Source organism: Lolium perenne, chromosome 1, assembly GCF_019359855.2.
Source record: "Lolium perenne isolate Kyuss_39 chromosome 1, Kyuss_2.0, whole genome shotgun sequence".
In the NCBI taxonomy this organism is placed as follows: Eukaryota; Viridiplantae; Streptophyta; class Magnoliopsida; order Poales; family Poaceae; genus Lolium; species Lolium perenne.
Window position 1 is genome coordinate 43,582,348 of NC_067244.2, and position 15,305 is coordinate 43,597,652.

Here is a 15,305-nt window from a genome sequence, read left to right on the forward strand (position 1 = left end):
TGTATACGCGGCTGCGTTGAAGGGTATGAAAGATGAGAGCTCCAGGGCATGGCTGTGGAAAATCTCGAGGGCTGCAGGCTGTGGAAAATCTCGAGGGCTGCAAGACCAAGATGGCGATGCTTTTTTTTGTAGATTGACTGTAATTGTGATTTAGTAATTCGTGGCGTTTCGTATAATTGGTTGTGATTCCCCTTTGTTTTGTTTGTAAAAGCACAATATGTTTTTGAAGTATAAGCACAAATGTTTCGTTATGACTCGTTTCATTATTGGTTGGGATTCCCCTCTGCTTTGTTTGCACACAATGCATTTTTCAAGGAATCATAGCTCTTTCGTTAAAAAATTAACCCTATTTTATAGAGCTGGTACTGATTGGATTGGGAAGATCAGCTAGAGGTGGGTTGATGCCCAGTTTTGTTTCGGAGTCAGCAGCTGAGATTTTCGGAAGGTGCTAGCTTAGTTGACTCGGTATTGGTGTTACTTGTGATTACAACTGAAACAGTTGTATAGTTTGCTAAATTTGTTGGCAGATATAAGCAGGTATAGCATATGGGTGAATCTTATTTTATGGTGGGATGTGAAGTTTATCATTTCGTTAAAATTTGTTACAAGTAACAATCAATATATCTTTACTATTAAATGGAAGTTCGTACATCGTAAAACATGTTGATATCAAACATTCAGTGCATCTGCACCGTACTCCATTTGCCATTACAAATGCGGAGAAACAAATCGGTAAGACAAGGAAATAATTAATTAGCGTTTGCAAAATCGTGAAGAATTAATGACGCGCGGAAAAGGAAAGAAATATAATGAATTGGGTAGTTTTCATTCTGCATTTAATCTTGCTGGAGGATTTGGCAGTTTTCATTATCTTTACTTCCTATAGGTCGCATTTTTCGTACCTTGTCGCGTCCATCACATTTATTGATGCCTTGACGCGGACAAACATTTTCTTTTCGTATGAGTCTCGACTCTCGACCCACACACCACGGCATGATTTTTCCTCTGATATCCACACGACTAGATATTTCCAAGTGATAGACTGAAATTTGTCGTGGCGGTGCAAGCGATGGATTTATATAACCATAGTTTGCAGCTGATTTCTGATTAAATGGAGTGTTTTCTTCTCAGCTCACATTTGTCATCCCTTAACGCAAGGTAGGGTTCTTTCCCTTCCTTTTTCTCTTGCAGAATTTCATTGAAGTTTTTTGAGGGCGTAGAATTTCATACATTATGACCCTGATGAGTCATCTGGCATGAATTATATTTTTCATGACTGAGCAAGGCTATGTTACTCTCAACATTATAGGATTTGTATTAATTAGAAAATAATGCTCAAGATTAAGGTGCTATGCAATTGGTGATGTTGGGCGACTGAATGATTCTTTTAATGAAGGAGGACACAAATGGACCTGGTTGGGAAGTACTAAATGGATATGCCGCTTTCTTTCGCACCGTTGGTGCTAATCACTCAAGAAACATGAGCATTCTTTTTGACGATGCTAAAGGAGACATGGACAAATCTTAAGGTTTTTCATCGATCGAAGATGCTATGAATTCATTGCGTGAAGGAAAGGTAAGAGAAAATAAAAATCTCATTTTCTAAATAAGAAAAGTTCCGTGCATGCATGTAACTCTTGTACATGGGCCCTACTTATACTTTCAATATATACATAATTGTATGAGCATGCAATTTTCATTTTAAATGTGCAGAGAAGAGAGCAATTTGAAAAGTGTCAAGTGATAGTCATCAGGAGCAAATAGATGCCACGCGATAATGGATTTAATGTATGAGCCTATAAGATCTAACAAAGTTAGACCGTAGCAACGCACGGGCGTTCAACTAGTTATGATTAACACAACAAATACGTTTTTTTCAACATTTTGGGCCCTGTCTCTGGCCGAGCGAGTGACAGGGTCTTCCTCCCTAGTCCCGAGCCCCGAGCCCCAGACCGGACCGCGTGAGACCACCAACCCGACAACCAGCTACAGTCCCACGCGCACGCTCCGATCCGCCCCCCGCCTCGACCCTCATGAGCACCGCCTCCGCCGACGGCGGCGACGCCGGGGATGGCGCCTCCTCCGCCGGGGCCGCGCCCGCCGGCAGGCGGATCCCGCCGGCCTCCTCCATGCCCTGGGTCCGCAACCTCCGCCGCTTCGTCGGTACAGGCGCCGGCCTCGGATCCGAGGCCCTCATGGGTCAGTGCTCCTCCGCTAGCGCGTCCCTCCCTTTCCCCCCTTCCTCCTGCTCGGCTCGGCTAGGCTGTAATTCCGCGTTTCGTCTCGGGGAATGGCGGTAGGATTAGGGTTTATTCGTGCCCTGTTCGAAATGGCGATCAAATTGGGCGAGGTTACGGCGCTGAGTGTTACAAGATAGCTCTCGCGTGACGACGATGAGATCTACTTGCTCAGGGCGCGAGCCGTCGTAATGCGGCTGGTGGATATGGGGAAAATGTTCGCCCATGATTCCCAGTTGGGTGATTTGGGTTGAGAGGGGGAGGCTTTGCATTGAAAAGTCAGGAGGTCGTCTCTCGTCTGGGGGTGCATTTTCAAACACGCACTGTTAGCTAGGGACAATTTTGGTTGTTTTCTCTTGGAGCTTGCTAGTTTACTTGTTAGTTGATATGGCTGTGCTGTTATTGGGCTTCAAGGCATCTCCTGATTAGTGTGTCCGCTTTTGGTGATTAACATTTGCCCTTTCCATGTGGCATCACTGTGTTACCTGATCTATTTTGAACCTGCAACCTGCAGAATTGGAAACGAAAAGGATATTGCTTGAGATTTTTAAGGAGCGGCAACGAAAGAGTGCTGAAGCTGGTTCCATCCCAAGTTTCTATAAGAAGGTGATCAACTTGGTTTACTTTCTTGGATGCATGAGTTTCTTTGTTCATCTATGCTATGATAAAACTTGCAGCTTATCTAAAATCTGATTTTGATAGTGATAGCTGCTTAAATCAGAGACAGTAAGTAGCAATGCTAGTCATTTTTGGATCCCACACTGCATACAGGACTACACTAGTTGTCATTATGAGATGATACTAATGTTTCTATTTTGGACAGAAACCTGAAGATGGATCTATTAGCAATAGAGTTCAGAGGCTGGCAAAATACAGGTTTCTAAAGGTATTTGAGTTTGACTGGCTGCTTTGGCATTTAACCGTATCACAATTAAAGGGCTTATGAGAGCAATTGCAAACAATTTGCAGAAACAATCAGAGCTTCTACTTAATGCCGATGATCTTGATGCCATGTGGGTTTGTCTCAGGGAAAATTGTGTTATTGACGATGTGACAGGCTCTGAAAAGGTAAACTCGCAGCTTGGTGCCCTGTTTTTACACCACATGCAGATACATTCATTCTTGTGCCATTGACTTGCTTCCCCCAATGTCACCTGGCTTCCTTGGATAATGGTATTTTCATGCCATGATATATACAGGGAATACAACTAAAACTGAAAAGGTTTTCTTGTGTTATATTTGGCATCAATCATCAATTCTAGTTTGTTGCTTCATGTTTGAATTTCTGTGCATATATGATATATTCCACAATGAGACTAACAATGTTATATTGTACAACTAATTGTGTTCATTCTGATTTACATGTAAGGGAGTTCATGTTTATACTTCTCATTCATTTCTTTCCCTGGAACACTGCAGATGAACTATGAAGATTTCTGCCATATTGCTACAGTGTGCACAGAGCAGATTGGCCAGAAATGCAAACGTTTCTTTAGCCCTTCAAACTTTATGAAGTTCGAGAAGGATGATTCTGGGAGAATTGCAATCTTACCATTCTATCTTTATGTCATGCGAACAGTAAGTTCTTTTTCAAACCTATAGCTGTTAACTCGGGCAGTTTGAATTTTATGAAATAGATAATGTACCAAAACAAACCACTTGGTACAGAAAAAACCCAAGACAGCTAAAGGAACTGCTACATAGTAATATATAATATCACATGTCTGGAACTCAGCAGCCACTTGTGTTGAAATGGGCTGTTTTTATGTACCACTTTCCTAATTGTTATTTCTTCAGGTTTCTCTTACTCAAGCAAGAATTGACATGAGTGAACTTGATGAGGATTCTGATGGTTTCCTTCAACCTCATGTATGGACATTTCAACACATGTTGAGATTTTATACCTTAGAAGTTAGAAGTTAGAATTATGTCACATGCCTTTAATTCTGTTTGCAGGAAATGGAAGCATACATCAGAGGGCTCATTCCCAATTTGGCACAATTGCGCGACATGCCATCGGCGTTTGTTCAAATGTACTGCCGCATAGCTGCACGGAAGTTCTTTTTCTTCTGTGATCCACACAGACGGGGTACAGAACTAGACTTTTAACCTGATGGAATAAGCATGCAGATTATTCTTTATGCGATGGGTAACTTTCTATTCTTTCAGGGAAAGCATGTATAAAGAAAGTATTGTTGAGCAATTGTCTTCAAGAACTGATGGAATTGCATCAGGTAATACTATAAAAATGGATTGTATGGCTTGGTGTGTAAATTTGGTCATCTTGTACTTGACGCTATAATCTTGCACCATATAATGGACTTCTGTACCCTTTTGATTCTTATCCACTACATTTTCAGGAGAGCGAGGAAGAGGTAACTGATACTGAGCAGGCTGAAAATTGGTTTTCCTTGACTTCAGCTCAGCGCATATGTGGTATGTCAGTTGCCCGCATTTCCTTTTTTTCTCACAGTTCACTGTTTCTGCAAAAGTTCATATTTTGTCATTCTTGTGCAGTATATGCTCTTTGATTGTTATCTTATCCCTCTGCAGATATGTTTCTTGCACTAGATAAAGATACAAATGGCACGTTGAGCAAACAAGAGCTTAAGGAATATGCTGATGGCACACTAACAGAAATCTTCGTTGAAAGAGGTTAAAAATCTATTTTCTGCTCTTGTAATGCTTTTATTATTTCTTTTAAAGGAAAATTAAACCACCGTAACCGAGAAGCGAACATCAAATCTTAGTATGCCATTCCAAATCAATGTTTTTTTATGTTCTTATCAGACAAATTTACTCGACGAGTCTTCAATCATGAATGAAGAATAACAGTCTTGATCTATTTTTCAGTTTTTGACGAACATGTACGCCGGAGCAAAGTTGGAGGTGGCAACAGTCGTGAGATGGATTTTGAAAGCTTTCTCGATTTTGTTTTGGCTCTAGAAAACAAAGATACCCCTGAAGGGTTGACATACTTATTTAGATGCCTTGATCTTAATGGAAGGGGATTCCTGACGACTGCTGATATCCATACTCTGTTCAGGTATGTATGTAAATTCATAATGTGAACTGTGTATTTAGTTGGTGGTGGTACTGTGACATTTTGCAGTTATGGTGGTAACCTACCCCTTTTTCTTCATGGATGTATGACTCAGTCATCTTGACCTTTAACTTTGCCCTGTTATTGTATTCATGCTTAGCTGAACATATCTGCTTGCAAAGGAACCTTCAGTAGTGAAATAGATTTTTGTTCATACTTCATAATCATTATAAGAACTTCTACATAAAATTTAAGGATATCACTGTTTTCATCAAAGTTGAGAGAAGTCTGATTAACATTTTGACCATTATGTTCTTAATCATTTTGGTAAAAAATGCTGGTGATCTCTTCCTTCGCAACTTTAATTTGTTCGGTGTGCAGAATGATTAATGGCATAGTTTTTTCAAAAGGAAACTGTAATGATCTCGTGTAAAAAACTGGGCCATGTTTTGAATGCAGGGGACTTTTGTGGTTCCCGTGCGAGCTGAGTACCATGAAATCCTGAATTGTAAACTTGGCCTCAGGGAGCTGTTTATTTTTTTATTTATTTCACCAAATAGGGCCTAAAGCCTTAAATAATTCAAAAAAGAATTGAGTTTGTTGTGGGAAGCAATTGTATTCTGGAAGAAAAGAAAGGAGGATGTGAGAGTTAGCATTCCTGCCTGATACCATCTTCCTAGATTTAATCTGCCAATATTATGTGTTTGCTGAACTGTTAGACTGTTCTGCTGGCCTCAAGAGCAGGACATCATCGCTCTAGGACAATTTTTATATCCCTCAGAAGGCCTCAAGAGCTTTTATTTTTTATTTGTTTCACCAAATAGGCCCTTAAGCCTTAAATAATTCAAAAAAGCATTGAGTTTGTTATGAGAAACAATTGTATTCTGGAAGAAAAGAAAGGAGGATGTGAGAGTTAGCATTCCTGCCTGATACCATCTTCCTAGATTTGATCTTCCATATTTTGTGTTTGCTGAACTGCTAGACTGTTCTGCTGGCCTCAAGAGCAGGACATCATCGCTCTAGGACAATTTTTATATCCCTCAGAAGATCTCTAGTTTTTCTACTAACCAGTTCACCTATGTTGGGAATGAAACTGGAAGCGACTCTTGACAGTATTCATGAACCCCAAACTCAAGTTGATCCCTTGCTCTTAACTTACGAGATGGGACATATAGGCCATTGGAAATCAAAATGTGTTGAATAAGCATCTCAAATTTAATAGTATTATAGTTGTATTGTTTCTGATAGTGTCTTTCCAATCCAAAAATCACATTGAAAAACCCCTTTGTATTGAACTTGTGGCAGCTTATCAGTTAGTTGTCTCATGCAATGGTGTCATTGTTTACAGAGATGTACACCAGAAATGGATCGAGGGTGGGAACTACGAGCTTTGCATCGAAGACGTAAGGGATGAAATCTGGGACATGGTGAAGCCAGCTGATCCTCTGAGGATCGCACTCACAGACCTCCTTTCATGCAAGCAAGGCGGGACCATTGCCAGCATGCTTATAGACGTCCGTGGCTTCTGGGCCCATGACAACAGAGAGAACCTCCTCCAGGAAGAGGAAGAGCAAGTGGAAGAGGCTTGAGCTTGCGTAGCTGCCAAGTAGCATGCTACTATGCTTGTCGGTGTCAATGTCTTGAGACAGGGCAGCCGTATGTGCCCGCTGTTTGGTACTGTAGCTTAAGTAGTTGTATTAGTACCTGTTGTAACTTGTAAGAGTGCCATCTCTGTAATTGTTTTAAATCTGAGGATCACGAGTTTCTGAGTGTGGTGAGGCGTGATGGTCCCGGCTAACTGTGTATCTGAGCGAGTATTTAGCCTGTGATGTATTTACTTAATCAGTCTCACAAATTATACAATGCATGTATTTCTGATTCTGGTGCGTTAACTGATGAGCCCATATGCTCCGTTGTGGATGTGGTTTATCTGTACATGAACTTGATTTGTCGGTCTCATTTTCGAACCACACGTCTGTGATAAGATCATTGTTTTGCCTTGAATTTGAGCTTGTTGTCCTTCACTTTTGATGCAGCTGTATAAATCTATTAGTAGTAGCTTGTATTACTTGTAGCAAGTTCAAACACATATCTTCGCCGGTGATCCTGCAAAGGTTAAGCCATTGACGTGTTGTCAGAGAACAAAAGTGGAGGTTGTATTATCTAACAACATTTGCCAAAAAATGGAGATAACAATAGGAAATTATAAGATGCATAGAGTTAAGAGAAGACAAAAAAAACAAAAAGAGTTGGTAGAGGGGTAAGGAAGGCGAACCCATGCTCCACGGAGCTGGCTCTAAAGGCACAAGGGCCAACCCACCGTGGAAGCCCAAGACAGTGCTGGCCACGGCTGTGGAAAGCATCCCCAACAGCCTCGAAGCACAGCAGCCATACGGCCGCAGTCTGGGGCCAAAATCGGGCGGTCGACTCCTGTTCCAATCATGCCCCAAGGTCCCGTACAATATACAGGGGTATGGATAAGTGAGTGCTAATGACCGGTCCCCAAACGACGTGGGCGCCCCTTGATTTTCGGGCCCCAGTCCCCACCAGGCAACCCTTTGCCTTTTTTTAAGAGTGCAGCGGTAATCTACCGTGCACGTTTTGACACGGGCTGCGAGCCGACCCCACCGCCGGTTACCAACTCTTTAGCCCTCCCGAGCTGGAGTGACAAGCGAGTGCTACCTCGCTCGGCTGGCGCGCAGTATGGGAGGCTGGTATTTAAGCTGCTGTGGGTGCTCCTCGGTTAGCGAGGTGGGACTAATAGTTGCGAATGCGTCTCCACTCTCCAGCGCGCGCGAAGCTAGCAGGCCTCACTGGGCCGCATTGTGAAGCATCAAACGAAGTCAGCCACATGCCGCTGGGAGTCTAGGACTAGAAAGAGCTACCGCGATTTGTTTCCATCAACCTGATTTTCAACAACATGGTATCGCTGCTTAATTGCTGGCTATAAAAAAATTACGAATCGGTGATGAGCTGCTCAGCTGCTACATTAACATACCTTTTTCATGCAGTTATGTTATATTTATTCATTCCATAGTGTTATATGAAATAAATTAACTCGCTTTATAAAAAAGGCTGTATGGTTTGCAGGCCTACTTATGCACGTACATATTGGATTGATTTTGTTTCTTCCTCATTTCCGTTCCGACTCGTCTATACATATTTGAATCAATTGCTGGTCATTAACCAAACCCGTAGAGGAAATGTGGTACATGATATCTAAAGGAAAATTCCGATACGATCCGATTACATCCTTAATATCACCATATGCGGATTTCGAGTAAAAAGAACCAGTCTTATTGAGCGCCCAATGCCCTATGTATGATTCATCAGAACACCGAAAAACCTTGCAACAATTCTTGCAAATCGGCCACTCCTCTCTGTGTGATACCAAAAGAACGATGGAACGCTAGCAAAAAACCTTCTATTCTAATTACATATGCTACCGTCGCATCGGGAACATCACAATGTTGATAGATTGTGGGGAAACAAACGCTCATCGACAGCTGTCCCTGCCACACATCTTCCTAGAAGCAAGTTTTTTCACATCGCCGACGCGATAGGTAATCCCTCTGCGAGCCCAATGTTTAACATGTCCTTTCTTGAATTGCGAAAAAAATACCGAGCCTCCAACCCCAGGTATGTTTTCCTGAGACAAGCCATATCTTGATCGCCCCTTTCCAACTTAAGAAATCATTCTTTGCCCTAGTATCCCCAAGACCCAAAACTCAATTTTTTTTGGGGTGACAAAGGTTCGCCCAAAGCACCAAGATAAGGTTGAGTCAATTAATTTGAACGGAGAGAGTAGTCATGGTTTGGGAAAGTTTCTATTCAGAGCCATAAATATTCCACCAAACATAATAAATAAATACGAGTACAAAAGAGCGCCAACGTGTGGAATTAATGTAGTTTATAGGCACAAATTGACATCCTGGAAATCAAGACAATGTGTTCTTGTGATGACTCAAAATCAATAAGCACGTGAATCAGACAACAAAAGATGGGTTTGGTAATTGGTACTGCCATGAGAATATGGATTATTCGTAACTGCTACCTTTGTTGTAAAAGAAGATGATGCAGCAAAAGAGTTGGCATATTGAGGTTTACAGCGAGCGAACCCGTGCACCACCGGAGCAATCGGAACCTTGCTACCAGGGCCGAACCGTCGATGCTTTGGTACCTAGCAGGAACTGAAAGAGGCGACGGCTGGGAGAACCCTACCTACAGCGCAATGCGCACCTGGCCTGACCTGCTCGGCCAGGCCTACTTGGGCCTCCCCAAATCAAAGGACGGGTGACCTGCCCTTTTTATGACGGGCTCGAGCCCGCTGCCCCCCGCAATGCCAACCCTTTAGCCCTCCAGAGCTGGAGTAACAAGCGCGAGCTACCACGCTTGGCTGTTAGGGTAGACGGACGGCAGGTATATATCACGGTGCAAACGGTAGTGAATTAGCGAGGTGGTATTATTATTGAAGTTCGGGTTCGAGGTCATATACTACTAGTATTTGGTGGGTAGCGAAATAGCGCCAACATCGCGTCGTGCCGCCTTGAAAGGCCTTCTCGCCTTCTCGGCCTCGACTTGGCTCTCCCGGCTCCACTCGGAGGAGAAAGGCCAGGTTCAGTTCAGTCACAAGTAGTTGGGACTTAGGATAGGGAAGAGGAGGATGCCATGACCAGCTGCAGAACAGCAATGAGAAAGATCAGTGGAGCAAGGGGGGACTGGGAGCTCAAGGGAAGCGTTGCAAAGCAACCCAAAGGGCATCATCTCAAAAAACAGATTCAGGCATCCCCAAGTAAACAGATTCAGGCAACTTTAAGTTAACAACTCGTTTAGAACAAGGCAAAACCTTGTATTTTTACTTTTTGAGGGCACCAAGGATCTGTCCTGAATTAGAAGCTAAATCCTTGCTTGCTGACGACGATGATCTGATGCATTATGGGGACAGAGAAAAACTAGGTTGCAAAGAAATTATTCAGAACAGAGGGTCCATATAACTTTTATATTTTCGTGGCGTGTTTTAGAGCATACACAAATATGCATCGTTGCTACTTTTTTTTAAAGCTGTATAGGTTTCCCCACTGCATATTTTTATAAATTTTCAAATTTAAGGTCTGTACAGAGAAAAGTTATCGCGGTAAAACTCCTGAGGTTGGAACAGGCTGTCTTTTGCTACTTTTATCATCAAGTTTAACTAGCTAGAGTTGGGTAGTGGAGTAGTGTAGTGTAGTACATATAACTGAGAGTTCAGGGTAGTCCATTACTTCGTTTTATCATGCTAAAACATTGTCCATTACAGAACCATCAGAATCGTACCATTCTTACTGTCAGGATTAGAGAGCTAGTAATTTAGAAAAAAGCTGAAACTTCGGATAAGAGGATAGGCATAAGAGCTTGAGCCAGTGTATTTTAGCACAACTCCGCAACCATAAGCATAGTACCGTGCTCATTATCAGAATTAGAGAGAAGGTTAGGAAGTTAGAAAGAAGCTGAACACTATTATTCAGAGGAGATGAATAAATGTTTGCTTCAGTGTATATAAACATAGAACATTTTAGCATGAATATAAACACTTGTTGTAGTTAAGTAATTGATGAGGTCTAAGACCCCGTGTGTGGCCCGATCTTGCGGTTGACCCGAAATCCAAAGGGGAAAGGGAGGGAGAGCGCGAAGAACAAGAAAAACACGAAGAACACGAGGAACTCACTCACGCACACCAACCCGATACAATCGATACTTACCCCCGTGGCTCGATGGACCACGCCAATAGAATCAACCCGGAAGAGACGCGCGGTAGAATTCCGAGGTGAGAAATCGGTGAAGGAGATGAATCTAGGAGTGGGAGAGAGAGTGGTAGCACTAGAATCTCACACACCAAATCCAATCATCCAACAAGGGTAGCCTTGATACAAAGGGGATGAAACCCTAGGGAGACAAAGCTCAAATCCATGTCTAAGCCTAAAATCTTGTCTAAGGGGTAAGGAAGGGGTCCAGGCTACTTATATAGGCACACATGGCCAGCAAGGGCGAACAGGTACGCGAATGGATAAGTTAAGGCAGTATGGTGGGTCATTCCCGTCAGATCCGGTTTGGGTCCGGTCTGACCGGGCCTGTGACCGGGCTGTCCGGTCGTGGGTCCGGTTGACCGGGCGCAAACCGAGAACCTGCGAAGTTTCCGGTCTTCGTCCGGTACGAGGGAGCTGCGCCGGTTTGCGCCCGGTTGACCGGGCCTGTGACCGGGGCGTCCGGTTGTGGGTCCGGTCGGACCGGGTCCTGGACCGGCCAGCGTCCGTCTCTTCCTTGGAGCGCTTCGAGCGACGTCGGCTTCGGCTTCATGATCATCTCCATGTTCAGCTGCTTCTCTCCTTCCCTTGACCTTGGCTTGTCCTCCTCTCCGTGGTCTTGATGCGCCTTGTACCTAATGACACATAGCACATCGGCATGAGGTAGCATTCCATCCCAATGGGTACCAAGATAAAGGGTGGTGAGGAGCGAGTTCACCTCATCATGTAGAGCTTTCACTCGGGCTCGTGTCATCGGTCCACTTGGGGAACTTGTTGGTCTTGGTGTAGCGACGTCGGTGACCGGGGCTACATCAGTAATAGCAGCAGCAAGGGATTTTTTCTTTGGAACACAAATATCTGCTAATTCGATTGCTCGTTTTGGTCAGAATATTCAGTAAACTGAACCCCCAGGTTTCAGTATCGGTATATTGAGGCATATGGTGTGTGCATGTTTTTTGCAGTTTAATGACCTGATAAGAATAAGAAAACTCTGAATTTCTGCAATTAACCATTACACCTATGGCGTGCTAGTGTCAGTATACACGTGAACGAGAGCACTAGCAACCAGTTTCTCATCTAACATCCCTACCCGTAACATTTATATGTGGTTGCTAACTGAACATATGCATGTACATCTCTTAACTCGGAATAACTGAACATATGCATGTACATCTCTTAACTCGGAATTTACTTAAGCTCCTGATACCCTGGTTAGCTTAGAACCGATCTGTTTTGCTCGCTGAATGAGTGGCTTGCTTAAATGCAAGTCTGAATAAGTACACAAAATCCCTGGAGAAATTACCATACTAGAGTAGCATGTCTTCAAGTTCTCGAAGACTAAAAAAGAGTTGGCATTTGAGGGTAGAGCGAACCCGTGCACCACCGGAGCAGGTGGAAACCCAAGAAGAGAAAGGCTGGAACGCCGTCCGGTCCGGGCAGGTCCTGGACGCAAGGGCCGAAGTAACATCCGTCGGTACGGATGATCTGCCCTTAGCGGGGAGAGCAGTTCGCCATTTCAATTGCCAAAGGTGAAATAAGAAATCCAAAGAAGAGCAACTTTATGAGTGACATGTGGCACAAGATGTATAAGGTGTCTCTCACATGTATGACATGGTCCTTGAGATTCTTGGAGTGTATGATGACAACATCAAGACATACAACAACCATTGTGCCAACAAGATGTGTCAAGATATGTTGCATAAGAGGCAAAATAGGAGACGAGGCATTGGTCCAAACCGGAAGCTCGACAAGACAAGCCGGAAACACACGAGGGCGAAGGCGTTTGGGAACATACCTTTTGGCGTGAATCCCATGGGTTGGATCATGTATCTCGTCCGTGTTGGGGTAGCTCTCAATTGCGCGTTTCATGAGCTCATGCTCCGTAGCGGTGGAAGTTGTCATTCGGGTACCTATACACACAATAGAGAGAACAAAAAGCGTGTGTGCATGGTAGAGGAACACATCATCCATCATGATGTTCCATGTCTTGTGCACATCACCATTAGTGTCAATTAAGATAGTATGAAATGCATGGCGATGGTGCATATGGCAAGAAGGTGTATTCATGGCATGTGGTAACTCATGATCATCAAAAAGTGAGAAGGCTATGGGGGCCATCTCGTGGACAATGAAATAAGCATTCTTGCATACCAAGCATAAGAAAGAGCAATTGTTCACAATCTTGGATGCAAGGATCATGGAATGGTGTAAACATTTGGGGCAAAGCATGCGGAAGCTAATGTCATCCTTGTCATTATCATTGCAAGCAATACATGGTAAAGAGCAAGTGGTCGACATATTGCAAGAAATGGTGGAAAAATTGAAGCTCTCATAGCATGGCATGGTCATGGTATCACAAGCATTCACTTCCACATGATCAACAATGTTATCAAGCAAAGCATCGCATGGGAATATGAAACAAGCATGTGACGTAGCAAATGTATCATCAAGATCATGCATGCACTCATAAGTCATCATGTCCACTAGTGGGATCATGGCATCATCAACACCTATGTTGTTACCTTTGAAGGCCGACTCATTTGATGTAGGTGTTGTGGAAGTAGGAGGATCCATGTGGTCGACATGTCCGTCTTGAAGCAAGCATGGTGGGATATCATCATCTTCATGCACCATGTACATCTTCTCCATGAGCGGGAACTCGTCCTCCGTGGAACCTAGTGCAACATAAGAAGATACAAACGAGGGAGAGGTTAATGTGTTAGCAAAGGCGATGTCCTCCATGGACCTATCATCTACCTCTCTCAACTCACTTTGTGTATCACTCATGTCCTCCAAATGGAAGCACTCAAACTCACATATGGGGTGAAAGTCACTCAACTCACTATCACTCTCGCTCAAGTGGGCTAAGTGGCTCTCATGCTCACATGGGGTTGGTACTGATACGTCCAAAACGTATCTACTTTCCCGAACACTTTTGCTATTGTTTTGCCTCTAATTTGTGTATTTTGGATGCAACTAACACGGACTAACGCTGTTTTCAGCAGAACTGTTCTGGTGTCTCGTTTTTGTGCAGAAATCCAACTTTCGGGAAAATCCTCGGAATTTATGCAGAAGGCCCTATTTTCCCAGAATACTGACGGAGCCAGAAGGACAAGTAAGGTGGAGGCCCGAGGGCCCCATACCATAAGGCGGTGCGGACTAGGGGGGCCCGCACGGCCCTATGGTGTGGCCCCCTCGGCCGGCCTCCGACGCCCTCCTTCGGACTATTTATCGGCCTCGACCTAAAAACGCACGGAGAGAAGTCGAAGTCGCCAGAAACCCTCCAGAACGCCGCCACATCGCAAAACTCCGTCGCGGGAGCCAGAAGTCTCCGTTCTGGCACTCCGCCGGGACGGGGAATTGGAGGAGATCATCGCCGCCATCACCGCCAACGCCTCTACATCAACCAGCCATGTTTCCCCCATCCATGTGTGAGTAATTCCCCCGCTGTAGGCCGAAGGGGATGGTAGGGATTGGATGAGATTGGTCATGTAATAGCATAAGATTGTTAGGGCATAGTGCCTAGTGTCCGTAATTGGTACTTTGATGATATTGTTGCAACTTGTTATGCTTAATGCTTGTCACTAGGGCCCGAGTGCCATGATCTCAGATCTGAACATGTTATTGTTTCATCAAGATATTCATTGTTTATGGTCTTACATATAAGTTGTATACACATGTCGCTGTCCGGAACCAATGGCCCCGAAGTGACAAGAATTGGGACAACCGGAGGGGATGGTAGCGATGTGAGGATCACATGTGTTCACGGAGTGTTAATGCTTTGCTCCGGTACTCTATTAAAAGGAGTACCTTAATATCCAGTAGTTTCCCTTGAGGCCCGGCTGCCACCGGCTGGTAGGACAAAAGATGTTGTGCAAGTTTCTCATTGCGAGCACGTACGACTATAATTGGAACACATGCCTATTGATTGCTTTGTACTTGGACACCGTTTTATTATTATCTGCAAATGCCCTGCTATGATTGTTACATGAGTTTCTCTCATCCATGCAACGCCCGTTCATCCGTCCCCGTGCCTACGTATTTTAATCCTGCTGTTTACTAAAATCACTCTGCTGTCTTTGTTACTCTGCTGCTGTTATTTCACTACTGCTACTGCTATAAAACTGTTACATCGATAAACTCTTGCGAGCAAGTCTGTTTCCAGGTGCAGCTGAATTGACAACTCCGCTGTTAAGGCTTTCAAGTGTTCTTTGTCTCCCCTTGTGTCGAATCAATAAATTGGGT

General features: G+C 43.8%; 1 protein-coding gene and 2 non-coding genes across 3 annotated transcripts; all 3 read left to right on the forward strand.

Moving 5' to 3' along the window:
• The first annotated feature begins 1,913 nt into the window (after window positions 1-1,913).
• Window positions 1,914-7,236, forward strand: LOC127348141 (probable serine/threonine-protein phosphatase 2A regulatory subunit B'' subunit TON2). Its single transcript, XM_051374236.1, has 12 exons — window positions 1,914-2,199; window positions 2,752-2,843; window positions 3,061-3,123; window positions 3,207-3,305; window positions 3,657-3,815; window positions 4,035-4,106; window positions 4,194-4,326; window positions 4,407-4,471; window positions 4,598-4,673; window positions 4,791-4,892; window positions 5,091-5,283; window positions 6,629-7,236. Exons 1-12 carry the CDS (start codon window positions 2,034-2,036, stop codon window positions 6,867-6,869), a joined length of 1,461 nt encoding a protein of 486 aa, XP_051230196.1. The 5' UTR covers window positions 1,914-2,033; the 3' UTR covers window positions 6,870-7,236.
• On the forward strand, window positions 5,914-6,033 carry LOC127327995 (small nucleolar RNA snoR104). Its single transcript, XR_007868909.1, has one exon. It is a non-coding gene; the product is annotated as a small nucleolar RNA snoR104 (small nucleolar RNA).
• Window positions 6,178-6,296, forward strand: LOC127327996 (small nucleolar RNA snoR104). The gene has a single exon (XR_007868910.1). It is a non-coding gene; the product is annotated as a small nucleolar RNA snoR104 (small nucleolar RNA).
• Window positions 7,237-15,305: the final 8,069 nt, after the last annotated feature.

Excerpts from the sequence above, each read along its gene's own strand:
- LOC127348141 (XM_051374236.1), top strand. The coding sequence starts at position 2,034 with ATGAGCACCGCCTCCGCCGACGGCGGCGACGCCGGGGATGGCGCCTCC. Across the intron at positions 3,306-3,656 it reads ATGTGACAGGCTCTGAAAAG|ATGAACTATGAAGATTTCTG; the intron begins GTAAACTCGCAG and ends GGAACACTGCAG. Across the intron at positions 4,893-5,090 it reads AGAAATCTTCGTTGAAAGAG|TTTTTGACGAACATGTACGC; the intron begins GTTAAAAATCTA and ends TCTATTTTTCAG.